Source organism: Phoxinus phoxinus, assembly GCF_949152265.1.
Source record: "Phoxinus phoxinus genome assembly, chromosome: 6".
Taxonomy (NCBI): Eukaryota; Metazoa; Chordata; class Actinopteri; order Cypriniformes; family Leuciscidae; genus Phoxinus; species Phoxinus phoxinus.
Window position 1 is genome coordinate 38,524,266 of NC_136881.1, and position 22,738 is coordinate 38,547,003.

Below are 22,738 nucleotides of genomic sequence, written 5' to 3' on the forward strand. Positions count from 1 at the left end.
GGAGATTGAAAAAGGAGAGATATGTTTCACTGTAGTATACATAAATAAAGGAGAAATGATATACCATGCTGAGATTGACTCATTTTGGTGCAGACTGCAGACACATTTGAGTTATTATAAAATGCTCCAGTTTAATTTTTGCATATTTTAATTTAAATAAAAAGCTAAAACTGTTTTAGAGTGAAGTGAAACCACACCTCACATATAATGTGAGATTTTCAAGCGTTTGTCCTGAAACGCTGACCCTGGATCAGTTTAATGTCTCAACCACACACACACACACACACACACACACACACACACACACACACACACACACACGGGAACCGCAGCATGAGCGCATGCGCGTTTGAATGACGCGTATTGTGTGCGCTTGACTGTAGTGAGCGCGCGGTAAAAGGTTTTTCCAAAGTTTATCGCGTTTCTTTGCCTTTGAATGAGTTTCTGTCCCTGGTAAACAGAGCGCGGGTCCAGTATGTTCACTCCCCGCGGCACACCGAGCTCAGGCCGCAGACAGGCGCCTCGCACCGGGGGTCGGAGAAGTGTGAGCGCCGTCCAGACCGGGCATCTGTTCTCTCCACGCCGCTCCGCTGTCACGGCCAGGTAAAACCGGCAAAACACAGTAAACACACTGAGTGATTGCGATGTGTACATGGTAATGTGAACAAGAACCTTGAGAAACTATTCAAAAATCATATTCTCCCACAAAAAGGTATCTATATTGTCGTGTGACATAATACCATGTTGGATTATCATGTAAACACTGTAGTACATAAATATGGTAATCATTCAGTATCATAGTAACGTTATATATATATATATATATATATATATATACATACATAATTATATATCAACTTACCATGGTATTATCATGTGATACCATCACTGCACTTTTTTTTTGTTATAACAAGGTTTTGTAATGCATTAAATCTTTAACTTCTGCAAATAATTTAATTATTTATATTATTAGTTATTATTTGCTTAGCATTATTCATATATATATATATATATATATTTAATTATAATTCATATTCAAGTTTCAGTCTGTATTTTAGAAACTACACAGTGACAAGCAACTAGCAAATTAGTCTAGATTTACTGCACTTTTATGATTGCGAAACATTTGAAAATACATAAATACAAACATATTCAATATTTAGTTGCGATATTTTTTTCTTCTTCAATTAATACTGAATATGAGCAGTTTCCATAATGTACAAAAAAAAGTTTACATTTGAGCTGATTTGTGAGAGCGTCTCTCTTCCTTCTCCAGATCTACTCCCACGCGAGTTCAGAGTCATGCCGTTGTTGATTCGTGTAACTTCGACGTTCAGACTTTCGGATCATCTCTACCTGTCAAAGTCATGGAGGCGTTGACCATGGCTGATGGTAAAGATTGGTGTCTTTAACTTTACCTGGACCTGTGTCTCAAAAAACCTGGCAGTCTGTCTACTTGGGTGGCCTTTTAGGCACTGGACCAAGGCAGATCACTAGTTTTTGAGAGCAGATTCATTGTTAATATTAGTGCGAAGGCTTCTGGATGCATGAGATTGTGTCTGTTGCAGTGGACGATCAGATCTCTGTGAAGGTGGAGGCGTCCGGTTGGGCGTGGATGGTCTGTGGAGAGCATCTGGTCGTCTGGAAAGTGTCCCAGACGTCTGTGGCAAAGGTCAGAAAGAGACACTATTGTTTGGTGCTGGATTTGCTGCCATGACCGTTTGCATGAACTTCATGCGTTTGCTGTGATTGCAGCTGTCAGTGTGTAAAGACCTCCAGCTGCCGTCCAGTGAGTTTGCGTACAGCGCTGATCTCATCTCCATCAATTCCTCCGGTCCGCTCGATCATGCAACCGTACAGGTGAGATCTCTGAACGTTACCACAGGAGATTTAGAGTCAAGTCAGCGTTATTTATACAGCGCTTTATACAATACAGGAAAATAACAGAATCAATAATGCAAACTTCATTAAATATGAGATCGATTCAATTTCAGCTGTAAAGCAGCTCTAAAGAACAAAATAGTGCCTTTATTTTAGCTCATGTCAGTTCAGTGTTGATTCAGTTTAGTTCAATAACAGTATCAGGGTTGCTATAGTCTTTTTTTTTTCCTATTTTGACGTATATCCGAGTGAAACTGCTTCTCAGACAAGAGCAAATGCAGGGCGGGGCTTGATTTTGTTTGTGGGGAATTGATTGGATGGTTGTGGTTTGCTATTGGTGGATCTCATGTGAGTGACAGGTTGCCCCGCCCTCACGCCAGCAAACACATCAGAGGAGGAGAGAAGATGCTGTGAGACGGAGTGGAAGTTATTTTGATTACAGATTACGAGGCATATGAATTTAAAATGGTTCATTTATAATACATACTGTAATATTCCATTTAAAAAAAAGCAAGAATTGTCCATTTTTAATTTCATTGACTTTAAGGTTTGTTCTCAATTCATAGCGTCAGTGCAGTCAAATCCATAATATTACTGAATATTAAGTGTGTTTTAAACCCCATGATGCAATTCATTTCATGCAAACATCTATGCACATGTGTTTTTCACAGTCCATCAGTGCTTTGGCCGTGTCTCCGGACGGCTCGGCCCGGTTCTGGCCCAGTCTGGCTCACGAGGGGACGTACACTGAGATCTCCCTGGACCTGGGCGGACACTTGTGCAACTACACCGCAGCTGTTAAGGTGGGCTATCAGGCAGTGTAAGAGTCCTATAAGAGGTCCATATTGTTCATAAGTACAATTAAAATATTGTGTGTAATCTTAAAATGCGCACACACACACACATATATATATATTAGGGGTGTAACGATACCCTCATGTCACGATTTTAATACATATCACAATACTGATCTCACGATACAATATTATTGTGATACTCCAAGACATAAAAGCTTAACAAAAAAAACTCAATTTGATTTTACATTGTGGGTGTAAATGAATATCTTGGACTTGGTGCTGGAAACCCAAAGCACAGGACAATAGAGACACCAGAATAAAAATATTCATGATTCTAAAGCTGAAAATACATAATTATTTTAGACGAATATTGCACTCTGTCACTGACTAGATATATTTAAAATATTGTAGGCCACTTTTACTGGTAACATTAGACATCTGGCATTATCAGGACCCACAAATATTCTCCCATTGCATTATTATACACTATATTCAACATTATATATAGTAGTTTAATGTAGTACTGACACCAAAACATAACAATACATATTGATGCATTTTTTTATTGCAATATATTGTGACACGATATATTGTTACACCCCTAGTTATATATCTATATATTATGGCTGTGAAACGATGAATCGCATCCAAAATAAAAGTTTGTGTTTACATAATAAATGTGTGCATACTGTGTATAATTATTTTGTATATATAAATACACACACGTGCATGTATATATTAAGATTTTTTTTTATGTATAAAATATTTATATTTATATATAATATACATTTATATACAGTATATACATGCAAATATTTCTTACATATATACAAGCATGTGTGTGTATTTATATATACAAAATAATTATACACAGTACGCACACATTTATTATGTAAAAACAAACTTTTATTTTGGATGCGATTAATAGTTTCACAGCCCTAATATATATATATAGATATATGCACTTATTTGTGGGAATCGTGCTTGTATAATATCCTTTACTTGTATTACAGGACTTTTATTTTGTTTCTCTTCTTCCATGAACTGTTCCTCTTGCTCTTTCAGGGCGGTAGTTTCATCGTGTCGTCGTACCGCGGGCACCTGCTCCGGCTCGCCCCGGACTCCTCCGGTAGACTGCAGCACAGGCCGGTTCAGCAGGGCCAGGGGATGCTGTCGGGGATCGGCCGCAGAGTCTCCAGCCTGTTCGGCATCCGCGGCCAGCCAGCCGACCTCACCGTCAGTACAGGGGGATCCAGATCCTGCTTTTCATTTCATTTCTTTATTGCTTAAAATGTATTAATTTAAGCAAACGTTTTTTTATGAAATGCATAACTTAAGCCCTATTCGCACGGGATAAGTATTACCTGGTGACCTCTAGTCATTTGTAATAATAGCGGAGGTTGTCTGTGATCTTTATCCCGTGCGAATCGGCCATGTCTGTAATTTGTAAAGTAAAAATTCCCCCGCAAATGACCGACCATAGTTTGCCGAACACTGATCCTTTGATATTACCTTATTTTCCGGAGTATAAGTCGCATCAGTCAAAAAATGCGTCATGAAGAGGAAAAAAACGAATATAAGTCGCACTGGACTATAAGTCGCATTTATTTAGAAATTTATTTCACAAAATCCAAGACCAAGAACAGACATTTAATCTGGAAAGGCAAGTTATTAAACTCCACAATAGCACACAGAACAACAGCTGAATAGGTGTCCGGTGTGTTAACGTAACACAGGGTTTCCCGCTGCATTATGGAACTAAGGCGGCCGCCTAAGCAACACACGCCTGCCGCCTTAACTACGTCGTCAAAAAAATGTACACGAGCGATATCCGCCGTGTTACTCTGTCCTGTTTAGAGCTTAGAGCCTGGGAGGCTGAATAGGCTAAATCAGGGATGTTCAACTTCAGTCCTGGAGGGCCACTGTCCTGCAGAGTTTAGCTCCAACCCTAATTAAACACACCTGAACAAGCTAATCAATGGTTTCAGGATTACTAGAAAAGAGCTTTTGTCAGGGTTGAAGCTAAACTCTGTAGGACAGTGGCCCTCCAGGACCGAAGTTGAACATCCCTGGGCTAAATTAACATAAGCCAGCGAGTCCAACAAGTTACCGGTCAGCAAGTTCACCAAGCTCCCGATCTCATTCCACAACACTGAATACATTGAGTTCCTCCTCGGTGTCGCTTCAGAACAACTCCGCCAACTAGAGCGCCCTCTCGCGGCTGTAGACGGTAATGTTTTTTTCTTGGTTCATCTCAGTCAGTGTGAATTAATTTTGATATATAAGTCGCACCTGACTATAAGTCGCAGGACCAGGTCCCCAGATAATACTAATCCAGTGCGAATAGGGCTTTAGACAGTTACCTGATAACTTTAAATTGCAATATGGACTCTGTTAAGCTGCTTTGAAATGATGTGTATTGTGAAAAGCGCTATTCAAATAAACGTGAATTTGCTGATGTTCCTCTGCGCAGGTGTTCAGTGTGCTGTGGGCGAAGGAGACCGGCGGCCTGTACTCTCTCAGCTCCTGTGGTCTCAGTAAATGGGAGGTGGATGAGAGCGGTGAGACGCAGGTGTTGAGCTGGAGCACCAATCAGATCATCACAGACAGCATCACCGACGCCATCTGGGTCAGAAACAGTTATTGGACGCTTTTATTATTGTATAGAAATATGATGACTGATGATATTGTATTTTGTGAGAGATTATTACAGTTTCAAATTACTGTGTGAATGTATGATAAAATGATCAAAGCTGAATTTTCAGCATCATTACTCCTCAGAATGTGTCACATGATTCTTCAGAAATCACTCTAATATGATGATTTGATGCTCAAGAAACATTTCTGACTATTTTTAAATGTTGAACACAGTTGTGCTGCTTCATATTTTTGTAGAAACCGTGATGCATGTTTTCAGGATTCTTTGATGAACAGAAAGTTCAAACGAACAGCATTTATTTGAACTAGAATATTCTTTGTTATAAATGTCTTTACTGTCACTTTTTAATCAATTGAATGTGAATTGAATTGAATTAAATGTGTCCTTGCTGAATAAAGCATTTAGTCTTCCTATGAAATGACATGCATAGGTGTAATATGATTATGTACTTGTCTTATAGGACTCAGAAAGCAACTACTCCGAGATCAAGAAAGGAGTGAATGTCTCTTATCTGGACATGCAGTACAGCAAGTGAGTGCTGAATATCATGTTCAAATGAAACGAATGCACACACACACACACACACACACACACAGTACATCGACAGCTGATGCCCTGTGTTCCTCAGCGCGGGGCCGGTGGTGTTGGCGGCAGCATGGCATCCGGGCGACACACCCTGCGTGGCGTATTTCTGCCTGGTCACTCTTGCAGAAAACGCAGCGCCCTCCCCAGACCTGCTCACTGTGGAGGTCACCAGATACAACCCGCCCTTCCAGGTACACACTCAACCAATCATCTGAATGTGTAGACTGAGAGCTTGTTGAATTAAAGGAGTAGTTCACTTCAGAATTAAAATTCCCTGAAAATGTACTCGTCACCCAAGATGTTCATATCTTTCTTTCTTTCTGCAGTAGAAAAGAAAAGAGGAAAACATTCCAGGATTTTTCTCTATATAGTAGACTTCAATGGGGTCCAACAGTTTAAAGGTCCAAATTGCAGTTTGAATGTGGCTTTTAAAGGCTCGACACGATCCCAGCCGAGGAATAAGTGTCTAATCTAGCCAAACCATCCGCCATTTTCTAAACAAAATAAACATTTATACACTTTTTAACCACAAATGCTCGTCTTGCACTTGCTGTGATGCGCCACATATTACGTAATCATGTTGAAAGGTCGCGCGTGTTCCAGTTCAGAAATGTAGGGTAGGGAGAAAAACTGTCTCATTTTCTCATCCAACTTCAAAATGGTCTGACATTGTTGTTTTACCTTTTATTTATTTATTTTGTAAATGGCATTTTTACCCATTTTGCACATTCGCTTTGTAAACACTAGGTCGATACGTTTTAACGTGATGACGTAATGTGTGGCTCTTCACAGTTAGTGTGGAGAGCCACACACTCTTCACAAGACGAGCATTTGTGGTTAAAAAAATTTTTTTAAATGTTTTATTTTTATGAAATGACCGTTGGTTTGGCTAGATTAGACTCTTATTCGTTGGCTGGGATCGTGTCGAGCCTTTGAAGCTGCACTGAAACTGACTTTCGGACCGTTGGACCCCATTGAAGTCCACTATATATGGGAAAAAACCTGGAATGTTTTCCTCAAAAACCTTAATTTCCTTTCGACTGAAGAAAGACAAACATCTTGGATGACTAGGGAGTGAGTAAATGATCAGGAAATTTGAGTTCTGAAGTGAAATAATCCTTTAAAGTCATGAGAACGGGAATACAACTGAATGAATTGTGCACCGGTTTTGTCCGTCAGAGTGAGGACGAGCTGCAGAAGACCCGCTTGGTGTTGCCCGAGCCGTCGAGTCCCGCCGCGTACCTCTACAACGAGGAGCTGGTGTTCGCCTGCAGCACCGGAGCGGGACGCGGAGGTCTCGCAGAGGAGAAGATCTCCTTCAACTCTCCAGGTACAATCCGCCGGACTGCCGAACCAAACGGAGGAGCTAGTCTTCCTCCTCTAGCTGATCTCGCTCTGTTCTCCAGGTGACCGTATCCGTGGCGGTGGGGTGTGTGCCGGTCTGCCGGTGGTTTTCTCTCAGAACAGTGGACTGGTGGCCATCTTAGCAAGAGAAAGCGCTTCCATCCTGCCCGAGACCATGGAGGATTCGCTCTGCACCTCCGTGGCTGGACCTGGACCTGAGGTCTGGCGTCAATTTACTTAAAGCGGACATGATTATATATACATGTATGTGTGTTAGAGCTGCACGAGTAGTCGTTAAAAGATCTCAAACACGCAATCTAATTCCTAAATGACTCGAAGTATCACAGAATTACTGAGATTTAAGTTTATAGTTCAGATATAAACACTGATGTCTACGGTAGTGATCAAAATCACAGCTGCTCTACTTCCCGAACTTTAGCCAGCTCCTTTGTTTCCTGTCTGCCATTATTGGACAAACTGATTAATCCAGGTGTGTCTGATTATTGTTGTTTGTCAGACACACCTGGATTAATCAGTTTGTCCAATAATGGCAGACAGGAAACAAAGGAGCTGGCTAAAGTTCAGGAATTGTATTAATTACATCGTTACACCAGTAGGTGGCGACAAGTGACTGTTAGAAAATGCATTTGTCATTGAATCATTCATTCAAGAGATTTGTTCAAAAACGCTGATTCATCCAGTAATGAAACAAGTGAAGTATATATGAGTGATATCTTCAACCCATTTTTTAAAAATAATTCAGATTAATTCAACATTTTAAATAGACTGCAGCAATTAACGTTTTGTCAGAACCTCTAGAAAATGACATGCTATGTTTGGTTGTCTGTTCTGTTCAGAATAGTGGGAGAATCGGGATCTTTATTTGAAACAAGAAAAACATGATTCTCAATTTAACCAGAATCGTGCAGCTCTAGTGTGTGTGTATTCAACATTTATTATACATTAAATTAAATATATGTATATTTTTCATCTTTTCAGGGCACGCCGTTAGAGACGCCACCCAAAATAGACATGGTGGCACAGGAGGACAAAACTAAACTGCTGAAGCAAGCTTTCCTACAGTTCTGCCGGTGAGTTTCCTTCATGCGAGTTCAGTTCCCCGTCTGTCCAGTGACTGTCGCTCACGAGGGTCGTCTGCTGTGGTTTGATCTGCAGCCACGATCTGATTGGTGCTCAGAGCATGGTGGACGAGCTCTTCCCCAGCGATGGAGAGGGAGGTGCGGAGCTGGATGCCATTGTGACCCAGATTGATCTGGATCTGGTGGACGACTACCCTGCATGTGACCCCCGCTGGGCCGAGTCTGTTCCTGACGGTGAGAGATGATGCGGAGACAGACTTTCAGTTTGGCCCGATTAAATAGTTCACCGCAACCAGCCGAAAATTAATGCGAGTGAATTAATACAAATTTCTGGCCATAATTCTTGCCAACCATGAAAGTATATTTTTCATTATTTTTATCATTAAATATTTGAATGAATCATTAATTGCATGAATTAAACAACATATACATGCATAATAATTAATATTATTATTACTATTTAATGAATTCTATATTATCATTGTATATGTGTGTGTGTGTGTATATACCGTATATATATATATATATATATATGTATGTGTGTGTATATATATATATATGAGGATTTAATAATATATATTTATATAAAAATAATACATTATATTATTTATTAGGAGTTAAATAATAATACAAAAAGTAAATTATATATACTGTGGGTGCATGTATGTGTGTGTGTGTATATATATATATATATATATATATATATATATATATATATAAAACATTTTTTTTTTATATATTCTTTTGAAGGGAATTAATGATTTATTTATTAACTATTTTGCCTTTAAATTCATGAGATATTTTCTGGTCAAAGTACACCCGTCACAAAAGCAGGAAAACTTGTATTTTTCTTTTGTGCCTGCTTGTGGAGTATTGCACATATGTGTTGTCACATGGATTTTAAAAGACTTTTTCTTTTTAAAAGAAGTTTTTCAAAATTAAATTTAAGAAGGTAAATCCATTTGTCCATTTTGGACCCTAGTCGATGTGTAAACGATTGTGTGTTTTGTCCTGTAGAGGGCGCTGGATTTACACTGACGTCACTGATCCTGCTGCATCAGTTGGAGGATAAGATGAAAGCTCACCGCTGCCTCATGGACTTCCTGCTTCAGGTTCCTCAACACACACACACACACACACACAATCTGTGAGACACGCTTCATCCCTCACACCGCTTTCAGCAGTGCTTTTTCTCTCCGTCTGCTCTACAGACGGGTCTTCTAGACCGCCTCACTTCCACAACAGTGCGCGTTTCCCCGATGGCCACGCGACTCTTGCTATGCGAACATGCAGAGAAGCTCTCGGCCGCCATCGTGCTGAAGAACCATCATGCCAAGCATCCCGAGCTGTTGAACACAGCCATCCTATCAGCCCTGAAGAAGAACAACGCCGAAGTATCAGCCAACCTCACGCCCGCGGACGTGTTCTTCAGAGAGGTGCGAGACTTCAGACCCCCGTTCATCGAAACTACAATGAAAACACGTATTTATCTCATATGTGTCCCTCCAGGTGTCTCAGATCTCCTCCATCTTTGAGTGTCTGCTGGATGAGGAGGAGAAAGCTTTAAAAGAGCATCCGGATGCCGCCAGGTGGGCCGAGGTCGTTCTCAACGTCAATGACATTGTCAAGGTGCCCAGGTTTTCTTCACCTCTTCATTAAATCAGTGTGCCAGGCCCAACATATCGAAGTGCTTGTCTTTTTTATTTCCTAAAGAGAGAAAATCTGAGGCCTTGTCCACATTTATACCTTTTTCGTTTGAAAACGCATCTTTTTTTCTCCATTTTGGCCTTTTAGCCACGAAAACGAACCTTTTTGAAAATGCATTGTAGTGTGGACTGTGAAAACTGAGATATTTAAAAAATGATGGCGCATGTTTAGTCATGTGACGCATATTGAACCCATAGACATTCATGTTTATACCGGTATTGTGCCGGTTATGTGCTATTCACTTTCACACAGCTACTAAAATAAGTGGCTTTACACACTCTTCATATCACAGTCCTGCAAAGATGACAGAAAATTCACTCGCATTTGCTTTCCTGCGACAAAACATGAGAGCAGTCGTGCTTTACACCGAACATATAATGTGAGTGAGAGCGACCTGGACACATCAGTGAATGAGGAGATATTTAGCTAAATAATATGATCCTGCCAGAAGAATTGCGTGAGAACTTGATTATGTCTTGTTCTGTCTGTATCTCAGTGAGGGTTCATAAGGGTTTACACATGCACTGGAAGGTCGTGTGTTCAGACGTTTCAGTGTGGATGAGAAACTTTTGTAAAACGCTAATGTGGACTGAGAGCATTTTAAAACGAAAACGCCGTTTCCAAATCTGTCCGGATTCATGTCGCATACATTTGAACGAAATTAATTTTGTGAGCGCTTGGAAGCACAGGTGTTTTCAAACATTATGATGTTGAAAACAGTATATACATGGACTTAAAGCTACAAAAACTCATGAGGTCCAAGAGAATATTCTACGCATCATCTTCCTGGTCCCTGAGTTTGTTAAAAGGAGTAATCGTCGTGTTTTTTTGTGTGGTTAGGATATGCTTCAAGCAGCAGCACAGTACCGAGAATCCAAAGCGTCTCTGTACAGAGGACCAGAGAACTGCAGCCCTGAGCCCGAGTACATCCCATGGACAGGTACACACACACACACACACACACCACTGAAAGGACTTCCTGTGCTCTCCATCAACATGTGTGTCATAGCTCGTCCATCTTCCTCTCGGTGGTCATTAGAAATCCCAGGATGTCCTTCGGAAAAAGAGTAGGGGTGTAACCCCGGTGTGGAGAAGTGTTGAGTCCCCCCAGTTACTGGGTCCCCGTCCCCTAAGGACCCCAAGTAGTATGCCTGATCTAAATCTGGTCTCGCGATAACTTGTAGCTAACGTGAGCTGGTTTAGCGTTATGTGGTAGCTTCATGTAATGCTAAATCCCGCTGCTATGTGCAAGATAAGATCAAAATAAAAGATAAAAGCAGTTTGTTGCCATCAAGTAATACATCTATTTGTATAGCGCTTGTCATAGTAGGTTTGTCTGCGTCAATAGCAGATGAGAAAGACTGTGAAATTTAAAAATACTGCTGATATTGTGTCACGAAATGTAGTTTTAAGAGTTAAGGCAAGCTCAGCTAGCACGCTCATCGGATAGATGTATGCTCCATGCTGCGCTAACTATGTACGCTAACTAAAAAAAACACTACTAAGACCGAGAAATGTTTAAATTCACAATATATAGCTTTGGTTATATACTATTATAGGAAACGTATATTAATGACTCGTTATAACGTAGATCAAACGACTTCTTTAATTATGTGATTTTGTCTGATTTGTAACCAGGCACTAAAGCGATTACCCATTAAACGTGCTTTGAACCAATCAGATTGCTTGGGTCCTTAGGGGGGACCCAATAACTGGGGGGGACTCAACACTTCACCACACCGGCATCCTGGCCAAATTTGCCCCGTGGCCTCCTAATCATCCCCATATTTACTGATTGGCTTCTTCACTCGGTCTCCTCTCTCCTTCCATATGTAAAGCACTTTGAGTACATGGAAAAGCACTATATAAATGTAACGAATGATTATAATGCTAACATCCCCTCAGCCTCGGGAGGAGTCGGCGGGGTTCGGAGCGTCATCACGCGGCAGCACGAGCTGATCCTGCACGCGGCGTATCCTCACGCTGACGCAGAGCTGCGCGCCGTCCTGAGCGAGCAGCTGGTGGCGCTGTTGGACTCTCTGCTGAGCGGCTACGTGGCTCAGCTGACGTCTCTCCGCCGCTCAGGACAACAGGAGCGCTACGACACGCTGGAGAACGAGTACACGCAGAAGCGCTCCGAGCTGCTCGCACCTCTCTGTGAGTGATTCTGGGATTGGTCGGTCAGGTGTTGGGGGTCATTCATTACAAGCAACTTGAGTTACATAATCAGATTACTTTTTCAAGTAACTAGTAAAGTTACGCATTACTTTTTACATTTACGACAAAATATCTGAGTTACTTTTTCAAATAATGTATTGACTGACAGCTCTCCTGTCCCCATGTTGAGACAAATTGAAGTGCAGATGCGCTGTGTGTGTAAACATGATGGTTATTGTAGTTCTAGACTAAATCTGAGGGTGCATTTACTCATCTCACTTGCAAAAAAAACACACAAAAAAACTCAAAATGAATAAAATCAATAAAATGCAGAATCAAAATACTATGCAAACCTCCAATAACTAAATATGTTCAATAAAACATAATTTTTATGCATTTAATCTCAATTTATTGACCAATGTAAGTGCTTCTGACTTTCGATGATTCAGTTAAACCATAATAATAAATAAATGACTATAGATTGCTTTAGTTTTTATTGCTAAAGTACGTGTTCAACTTTTTTTTCTCCTGCATCCTCTTCTTCCGTTATCCAGAACAGCAGCGGCTGAAGGGTTTGCTTGAGCGGCGCCCTCTACTGTACACGCGTGAATCTGCATGTCCTTCAGCCTGAGGCTTATTCATTTCACTTTTGCTGTGAAAGGGTCTTTACATTTGCCTTTTTTGTTATAAAAAAAAACAAGCCCAGACCAGGTGAAAAAAATAAGTAACGTAACCAATTAGATACTTTTTAAGGTACCTCAAACCTGCACACATATATTCAAATGCGCATAACTATAGAATTAATTCTTGATGCGCACGTGAGCGCCATCAGTGTTTCTCACAGGTTCGCGTTTAAAGTGTGTGTAGAGAGAACGGTGTCGTCTTAGCGGTGTCTAATTTAATAACTATTGATCGTTGCGACGGAAGTGAATCAATCAAAACTAACTTTAGCTGGAAAATATCTTTATTCAAGAACCGCTAAAAAGCCAAAATCTCTGTTACCTAAAATTATACGTTTATCACTGTAAAGCAGCTTTGAAACAATCTACATTGTTAAAAGCGCTATATAAATGAAGATGACTTACTCATTTCACTTTTGCTGTGAAAGGGTCTTTACATTTGCCCAAAAATATTACTTTTTTTGTTATAAAAAACCAAGCCCAGATCAGGTGAAAAAAAAAAAGTAACTCAAAAGTAACGTAACTAAGTAACTCAAAAGTAACGTAACTAAGTAACTCAAAAGTAACGTAACTAAGTAACTCAAAAGTAACGTAACTAAGTAACTCAAAAGTAACGTAACTAAGTAACTCAAAAGTAACGTAACTAAGTAACTCAAAAGTAACGTAACTAAGTAACTCAAAAGTAACGTAACTAAGTAACTCAAAAGTAACTCAAAAGTAACGTAACTAAGTAACTCAATTAGATACTTTTTAAGGTAGTAACACAATATTGTAATGCATTGCTTTTCAACGTCACTTTCCCCAACACTGATGGCCAGAATAAGAGCCAGATTGTGTGTGTGTGTGTGTGTGTGTGTGTGTGTGTGTGTGTGTGTGTGTCATAATATCATAACAATGTGCTGATGTGTTTTAATCTGTTTGATTATTTTTAAAAAAATTGATTCCTAATGAAATTTAACTTGTAATGTGGAATCAAATAAAGTATATAAAATGTGTGTGTGATTCTCTCAGTGGAGTTGGGTCAGCATCAGTGGGTCGCAGCGCTGGCGGAGAAATACTGTGACTTTGACATATTGGTGCAGTTGTGCGAGCGGACGGATAACCAGAGTCGACTGCAGCAGTACATGGTCAAATTCGCTGATCAGGTAACAAACACAAAAACATGCATCGCTCTGCACAAGTTTGGGATCATCAGGACAAATTAATACTTTTATTCAGCAAGGACGCATTACATTAATCAAAAGTGGCAGTAAAGACATTTATGATGTTACAAAATATTTCTATTCCAAATAAAACTTCTATTCATCAAAGAATCCTGGGAAAGATGTATCATAGTTTTCACAGAAATATGAAACTGTTTTCAACACTGATAATAATAATCAGAAATGTTTCTTGAGCATCAAATCATCATATTAGAGTGATTTCTGAAGGATCATGTGACACTGAAGACTGAGTAATGATGCTGAAAATTCAGCTTTGATTAAGCAATATATTCAACAGAAACATTAAAAAACCTCTTTTCAAACTTTTGAACATTAGTGTATTATCAGAAGATGTGTTTATATAGTGTAGTTGAAGTAGCTTTTGACTAGCGCACAATATTTAAATATTTGTGGAACTGTCCTTGTGGATTAAAGATGTTAAATGTTAGATTAAAGAGCATTGTATACAGATGCTTAATTTTTTTTTGCGAAACTAAAATCCCAGATGGGTTACAGTACCTGTGCCAAATGCATTTACCCACAGTCCTCTCTGTTCCCTGTAGAACTTTGCCGACTTCCTGTTCCGCTGGTACATGGAGAAAGGCAAGAGAGGGAAGCTGCTGTCTCAGCCAATCGCAACACACCAACAGCTGGCCAGTTTCCTGCAGGCTCACGATCACCTCAGCTGGCTGCATGACATACACGTGCAAGACTATCAGAGAGTAAGAGCAACTCTTTATTTATATATATATATACTGTAAATATTATACCCAAAAATTCTTCATACTGTGACTACCAGTAAAATGTATACATATTTGGGACCAAAAATGATCCAGACACTTTGAGCTGACCATGTTTTGCTGAAGTGTTTTTTCTTAAATTGCTAATGTGACCTTTTTACACACAGACTGAACACAATGAAGCATTGCTTGCTAATTGCTTGACCTAAACTGGTATTATCTAATTGTGAAGTTAAATTTAACAGCTGACAGATATTCAACATAATTCATGTTTGATACAGTCTAACAGAAGGATGGACAAAACCAGAGAAATATCCACTCATTTCATAACTCTGAGTTCTTGTCATATTTTATTGCCATTTTCTAAACTATAGCGAATAAACTGTGATAATGTGAGAAATGTTGAAGGTGTCTGAATACATTGTGGCTTGACTATACAGGTGAAACTCAAAAAATAGAATATGGGGCAAAAGTTCATTTATTTCAGTAATTCAACTTAAAAGGTGAAACTAATATATTATATAGACTCATTACATGCAACGTGAGATATTTCAAGTCTTTGTTATAATTTTGATGATTATGGCTTACAGCTTATGAAAACCCCAAATTCAAAATTAGAATATTGTGAAAAGGTTTTCATAATCATCAAAATTATAACAAATAAAGGCTTGAAATATCTCACGTTGCATGTAATGAGTCTATATAATATATTAGTTTCACCTTTTAAGTTGAATTACTGAAATAAATGAACTTTTGCACCATATTCACATTTTTTGAGTTTCACCTGTATGCATATAATATAAAATGTTCTTTCTTCAGAGGGTTCACTTGAATGTGTGAACGGACTTACGGACACTTAAAGTGTTAAAAATGCCTTTTCTTCACGACAGGCCCATCGTACCCTGTACAGTCAGGCCAACACAGAGACACGATACTTCAGCAAGAAGAAGACCCTGCTGGCCCTCAGCAAACTCACGGCTCTCGCGTCAGACATGCCTGAAGCCGTTCACCGCAGACAGCTCACCGGTCAGTCATGTGCCGTCATTTGAGTTCGGAAAACCGCATGAAACGGAAGTCGAGAGTCTTTTCTTCTCTATTGTGACGTATATCCGAGTGAAACTGCTTCTCGAACAAGAACAAATGCAGGGCGGGACTTGATTTTGTACATCAGGAATAGAGACAGAGCGTATTTAGGCCACGCCCACACCGGGGGGAAAACAATCCAACCGTCTCCATTGACTTTGCATTGCGAGAGGCTGCCTCCTTGTCATTTCTTGCTTCTAACTAAAGACAGAAAAATGCCTAAAAGCTGCTGTGTGACGAGGTGTACAGCAAACAAGCTAAGAAACCCAGAAATAAGTTTTTATAAGCTGTCGACCCCAAAAAACAAGTGTTTAAGGACTTAAAAGTGGATCAGGCAGTTGAGACAGAGCGTAACGTGTCTCATTACTCTGAGGACTAACGTACGCCCGCTGGAGGAGAACGTGATCGGCAACACAGGATCGCTTATCTTACAGAAATATAATATATGAAACTGATATTTGGATATTTGACTCACCAGTGACCAAATGTTTAACTCACTGCACACGTAACTGTGTTTTTAGTGCGTACTGAGTGTCTGGATCCCACAATTTACACATACGTTCCAGCCTGTGTCCACTTTTAAGTCCTTAAACACTCGTTTTTTGGGGTCGACAGCTTATAAAAACGTATTTCTGGGTTTCTTAGCTTGTTTGCTGTACACCTCGTCACACAGCAGCTTTTAGGCATTTTTCTGTCTTTAGTTAGAAGCAAGAAATGACAAGGATGCAGCCTCTCGCAATGCAAAGTCAATGGAGACGGTGTGAGAGGAAGGGGAAGTTATTTTGATGAAAGATTATAAGGCACATGAATTAAAAAAAAAATTATGTGCATAAATAAATCATTCATAATAAATACGGCAATATTCCATTAATAAAATAAAATAATTTAGTTTTCATGGTGACTTTTAAACCTGCTTTAGTCCATATAAAACGGATCGCATATATATTTTCTCCTCTTGATATTCATTTTTAGTGTTAGTACATCAACAAAACGTGGAGCAAATGATGCATCCTCCTAGTTTTTGCTTAGTATGTCTGGCCTCATGGTTAGCATATTCGGCTGGGTATGAATCTGACCTCCCGAGCCCCCCGTCATATCATTTTCTGAAAGTATTGAAATGCGTGTGTTGTGTTGGTGTAGATATAGTGGAGCAGGAGCGGTTTCTGCTTCATCAGGAGACTCTTCCTAAACAGCTGCTGGGTGAGAAGCAGCTGAACCCAGACAGCATGCCTCTCCTGAGCCCGCATAACCTCATCACGGTGAGTCAAACACAAAAATACCACCGCTTAATTCCTTCAGACTTCTTCAACTTCGTTTCTCTCTCAACCTCCAGCTGTACATCTGCGACGAGAACCGCGGCGCCAACGAGTACGACTTTAAGAAAGCTCTGGATCTGCTGGAGTACTTGGAGGAGGTATCTGTAAAATACATAACACACAGCATTTAAAGTTACTCTCAGAAGTATGTTTCTTATATGCGTTCATCATCTGTAGAAGGATGCGGTTGATATTGACGCCCTGAAACGAGAGATCTTCAGTAAAGCCTTAAAGAAAGACTGGAAGGAGAGGTGAGCATCATAAAACTCACTGAAATGAGATGTGTGTGTGAATGTTTGATTTTACTTGACTCGTCCAGGCTACGTTTACACTGCAGGCAGAAGTTGCCTAAAGCCGTGTTTCCCCTGGAACTAGGAGCTTTGGTCTGGTACTCGGTGTGTTTACACCGCAGGATCCAGGGTCTAAATGAAGTTCTGGGTAAATATTTCCCCCTCCGAAAGTCCCTGCTGGCGAGGTAGTACTTTTTCAAAGTTCAGGAACTTTCGGGGGCGGGACTTGTGCGCTGAACATGCTGATTGGTTGTGTTCACGCCGCATTTTGATTGGATGACTCCACGCAGCATTCTATTTTAACCAGCATTTTTAAAAATCTATTGCGGTTCGTGGCTTCATGCAGTGAGAGTCTGTCTGCAAATATGTAATTTAATTTAAAAAACACACAGCTGGACCGACGACGAGGTTCAGGCTTTATTAAGCGTATTTGTGTAACAGGAAGTTTTCTGCGCGTTCGTCCCAGCCATCTCACGGTCAATGTCCCCATCGTCTAATGTTATAGCATTACGAGCTTTCTGAACACGCTTTAGTATCAGTGCTCGTCTCTTTTCTGCCGTTTTGTTAATTTCCTCGTTAGTAAACCAATACATCACAAACAACTGCAGCACAGTTTGAATCTCCTCCATACTTATTATAAATGTGGCGTTTAAAACTGATTACTGTCTGTCGCTGGGCTGGGAGGAGCAGTCGCACGCAGTTTATAATCTTCCCGGTACTTTAGACCGCGGTGTAAACGCAGAAAGAAACCGGTCTGGGGCAAAAAAAAGTTCCTGGGACAAATTGTTCCGGATAATTTCGGTGGAAACGCGGCTTAAATCACACTTTTTTGCTCATATGAGACTCAGATCTGTTTTTTTATGACCGGTTAAACTGCACAAGAAACCACATGGAATCTGATCTTTTCGACTACCGGTACAATTATTTTTAAGGCTGCTCTATACATTTTTTTTTTTTTTTTTTTTTTTTACATTTGACTCTCTTTGGCTCCTATGGAGAAAGTACAGACACTTAAAGAGTAAAACATTTATTTTGACACAGAACTAAAAAGAATAAATTACTTCTGTGGAGTTTCGACTGGGCCACTTCCATATGTGGTACTAAATACGATACAGGTCAGATGTTTTACACTCCTCCAAAGATTTTACATACCGGTAGTTCTTTGGTCACTTGGTGAATATGTAAGATGGCAGGGAAGTCAATCAGTGGAGGGACGGTGAGTATTACGATGAAACCTTGAGGAAAAACTGTATGAGAAAAACTTTGCTCTCCTCATCTTCATCTCCATCCTCCTGTCTTCCGTGTCACATTCCCTTACAAGTCAACACATAAAAGCTGACTCCTGTGTGTTTACTTCTTGCCATGTGGGTCAATTCAGGGGTCGTGATCTGTTCACACTCGAAATCTGATATTAGCCACATTTTCAAGATTATGTGAACACAGCCTGACAAAAAATCAGATCTGAGCATTAAGTCAGATTTGAGCACTGAGGCTTGCAGTGTGAACGCAGCCTAATGGTCTTGCATTGACTAACTGATTAATGTGTTGATTGCAGTTGGTCATCTTCTGATGATAATGACGATCCTCTAGAAGCAGCCAGAGACAGCACTTTCATCAAGATCCTACAGAAACTCATTCAAGAAGGTATGGTGACTCTTCTTGGTATATCAGTAGCCATTTTCATATTACCCTTCAAATTGCGCAAGTTTTTATTTTATCTAATTTTTATCAAATTGCGCGAAAATATTAGCCTGGCTAACGCCAGACCCAATTCTCGTTGAGACTTGGGTCTGGGAACCACATGTACATTTTCTCGTATTTGAGGCGTGGTTTATTGGGTGCTAAGAATGTCTTTCAAATGCGCCTGTACGTAGCTCATAGCCAATCGTTTCCATTATACCAGATGACGTATGTAGAGCGACAGAAATTAGACAAGGAAGAAGACGATGGGTAAGATATTTTTGTGTAAACAAAAGGCTGCATCAAAAGGTAGCTTCGCGTCTGCTGCCATGTTGAATCCATAGATATAAACAAACTGCTTAGTTGTGTCGCATAGATGTCGTCATCGTCTTGCTGCTCCCTCCCCGTTCTGTGATTGGTTCCCTAGATGAGGCGAAAATCTGGTCCATGGTATCCAGACTGCCTTTCAGCGTGAATAAAATCGCGCTGTGCAAAGGCAGTATGGGGAAACCCAGGCTACGAAAATATCTGAAAAATTGCGAATTGAAAATACGCCCAATTGAAACACGTCAATTTTGCAAAATCTCCCTTTTTTTTTTACGCTCGCATGAGGTGGTTTTTCAGGCAATTTGAAAAAAGGAGTATTTTGCAAAAACTGCAATGGAAACTTTTTTTTTTTTTTTTTTTGCATTTACAGTCACCTGATGTACGTAATAGTCGATCATTCTTTAAAGATGACGCGGTGTGATTGGACAGAAGACGTGACCGAGTTTTTCATTAAATTTATAAAAGACAAAAGAATTACTGGATTACTAAACAACAAAGAAATGCCACAATTTATCAAGAGCTTGAAGCAGATATGATGCAGAAACACCTCATACTGCCACTCCCGAATAGAAGGGGCTTTCCTTGCCATTAAAGCTTGGATCATTTAAAAATAATGGCTAGTGCGTGGCTGGGATATACATAAAACTACCAGCATCCATTGCCATGATGTTTGGAATGACTCATCGCGAGAGGAAAAAATACATTTCAGTCGCATAACATCGGTTAATGGAAACGCCGTCATTTCACAATCGTTTTCTATCGACATTTAGAAAATTTCCCAAAAGTTTTGCGCAAATCTGTTACGGAAACGCATCTACAGATGGCTTAGGGCTTATTTAAAGTTTGACTTGAGCAGATATGAAGTATAGAATATAGTATCTGACCTGCTTTAGTACAGAATCGTTCTTTACAGCGAGTGTGTGTTGTGTTTGTGCACACAGGGGTTTCTCTGCAGTCGTACCTGCCGGACGTGAAGGATCTCCTGCAGGAAGACGAGCTGGAGAGTCTGAAATCAAAGCCGTACTTTGAGTTCCTCCTGCGGGCCAATTACGAGCACTACCTGAAAGCTCAGATATGACATCCCGTTTCTACTGCGTTTCCTTGTTAATATTACAGCTTTGTTTTGTATTGTTTTATAAAATAAACAAAATTACATGATCCAACGCTTACGTTATCTCAATAAACTGTGTTTCTGTCATTTACAGTCAGATCATTTTCAATGGTTGTCGTCTTCTGCTGCAAGACAAAAGGCTTCCCTTTGCAGTGTTAATTTGGCAAACGATATGGCAACTGTAAACCGTAAAGATGGCACAGAAGCGCTTCTGAAGTAGCAGTTAGGTGTCTTAACACACACAAAAGTGGCATATATGCTTTTACACAGCAATTTTAATAGTACATTTTTATTCTAGGGGCTGAGGCGGGTCAGAGCTGGCATCATTTAGTCTGGCTTTTACGCAGCATTACGTCTTTACACTGAATTTTGAGCAGGCACAGATCAGCCTTTACTCAGCTGTGTAAAGTAGATCGGACAATAAAGACAAATTGGTGCCAACCAAATGGTGACATTTACACTGCAAAGGTGGCATAGAAGTGCTTCTGAAGGGGCATTTGAGCCCTCAGAGGTGGCATGAATGCATTTATACACCAGTTACGACGGTATGCTTTGAGCTGGCATAATTTTGTCTGGCTTTAATGCGGGATTTCGTCTTTACACTGAATTTTGAGCAGGCACAGAGCAGCCTTAACTTTTCTGTAAGTGACTATTTTAAAGAAGCACATGTACGCTTTTAGAGCAAAACCTGGTTTCAGAGACGAGGCTTAAGCCTAAAGTGCATGTTTGAGCTGTTTTTGTTGCACGAACATATCTTAAAATATGTCAGTGTCTTTTGTTTTGTCTCAAGATACACACCAGTAAGGTTTTTTAAAAGGCCAAATCCTGGCTTAATCTAAACCCGGTCTGTGAAACCAGGCCTTAGTGTTCAAAATAAAGCATTGTGTTTCTCATCAGCGGACCATGTTCAGCAAACATGCATCCACTAAAAATCACCAGAACATCCATTTATCAAATATAAAAATGGTTTAGAAACGTTTTTAACAGGATTTGTATGCAAAGACCGCTTGGTTAGATATCTAATGCAGTGAAATACAGACATCTAAGAGTCCAAACACTTTTTTTATGTGTGAGGCTTTGTGACCTTTTTGACATCATTTAGTTTTTCTTTGACTCCCTGTTCTCATCTGTCGCTCCCACTCAGTCCTCCTCCTCCTCCTCTTCCTCCCGCAGCTGGTGTGAAGATAGCAGCTGAACTGATGGAGAAGCAAATGTCTCCCCTGAGCTCCTAAAAATAGGGAAGGGAGGGTAAAGTTAGTGCCGTCCACAGTAAATATGCTGGACTTTACGGGGGTTCTCCGACGCCCTATATGGGGTGTGAGCCTCAGGAATCCCGAACCACACTAGATAAACTGTCTAGGAAATATGATACTCATTGTTTTGGGATGTGGCGTTTAGCCATGGAATCAAATATCATTGAGATGCGATTGTCTAATGGCTGTCTAATAATTTAATAATAGCCTATACTAAACATCATTAGTGTCCTGTTCTCTGAGAGGCTTTGCTAAGTGGTTATTTTGATATTAGTGGTCATTGGTGATACATTTGCCGTGACTTCACAGCTTTACAGAAAATAAAATAGTGATTTCAATATTGATGGTATGTTTTTAATATGGTGACTAGTATGAGATTCTCCCAGATGTTTTGGTAACACTTTACAATAAGGTTCATTACTTAACATTAGTTAATGTATTTACTAAAATGAACTAACCATGAGCAATACATTTGTTGCTGTGTATTTGTTAATGTTAGTTAATAAAAATACAGCTATTCATTGTTTGTTCACAGTGCATAAAGTAATGTTAACAGGATTTTGTGTTAGTATATGTTAAAACTAACAAAGGTTAATAAATGTTGTACAAGTACAGTTCATCATTAGTTCATGCTAACTAATGTAATAAACTAATGAACCTTGTTGTAAAGTCTTAGCGATGTTTTCTTCTACCCTTTTTCCTTATACATTTTTGGGATGTATGATGGAAGTTGAAATAGATGCTGCTATACTAATCATATATACAATTAGTATATGTGTGTGTATATAGGCCTACTAATCATATATACACACACATATATGTGTAT

The 22,738-nt window shown here is 39.8% G+C and overlaps 1 protein-coding gene across 1 annotated transcript; it reads left to right on the forward strand.

Moving 5' to 3' along the window:
* Positions 1-281: 281 nt before the first annotated feature.
* nup133 (nucleoporin 133) lies at positions 282-20,746 on the forward strand. The gene is made up of 26 exons (XM_079615603.1): positions 282-603; positions 1,277-1,392; positions 1,569-1,672; positions 1,756-1,860; positions 2,553-2,684; positions 3,744-3,914; positions 5,152-5,307; positions 5,798-5,868; positions 5,966-6,113; positions 7,102-7,252; positions 7,329-7,486; positions 8,266-8,357; positions 8,443-8,600; positions 9,384-9,478; positions 9,578-9,802; positions 9,876-9,995; positions 10,914-11,013; positions 11,979-12,230; positions 13,922-14,055; positions 14,676-14,834; positions 15,743-15,878; positions 17,076-17,194; positions 17,269-17,349; positions 17,429-17,502; positions 19,097-19,185; positions 20,490-20,746. The coding sequence occupies exons 1-26, from the start codon at positions 476-478 to the stop codon at positions 20,624-20,626; spliced, it is 3,411 nt and encodes a 1,136-aa protein (XP_079471729.1). The 5' UTR covers positions 282-475; the 3' UTR covers positions 20,627-20,746.
* Positions 20,747-22,738: the final 1,992 nt, after the last annotated feature.

Coding starts and splice junctions, on each gene's coding strand:
- nup133 (XM_079615603.1), top strand. CDS start 476: ATGTTCACTCCCCGCGGCACACCGAGCTCAGGCCGCAGACAGGCGCCT. Junction 3,915..5,151: donor GCCAGCCAGCCGACCTCACC/GTCAGTACAGGG, acceptor TCCTCTGCGCAG/GTGTTCAGTGTGCTGTGGGC. Junction 14,056..14,675: donor TGGTCAAATTCGCTGATCAG/GTAACAAACACA, acceptor TGTTCCCTGTAG/AACTTTGCCGACTTCCTGTT.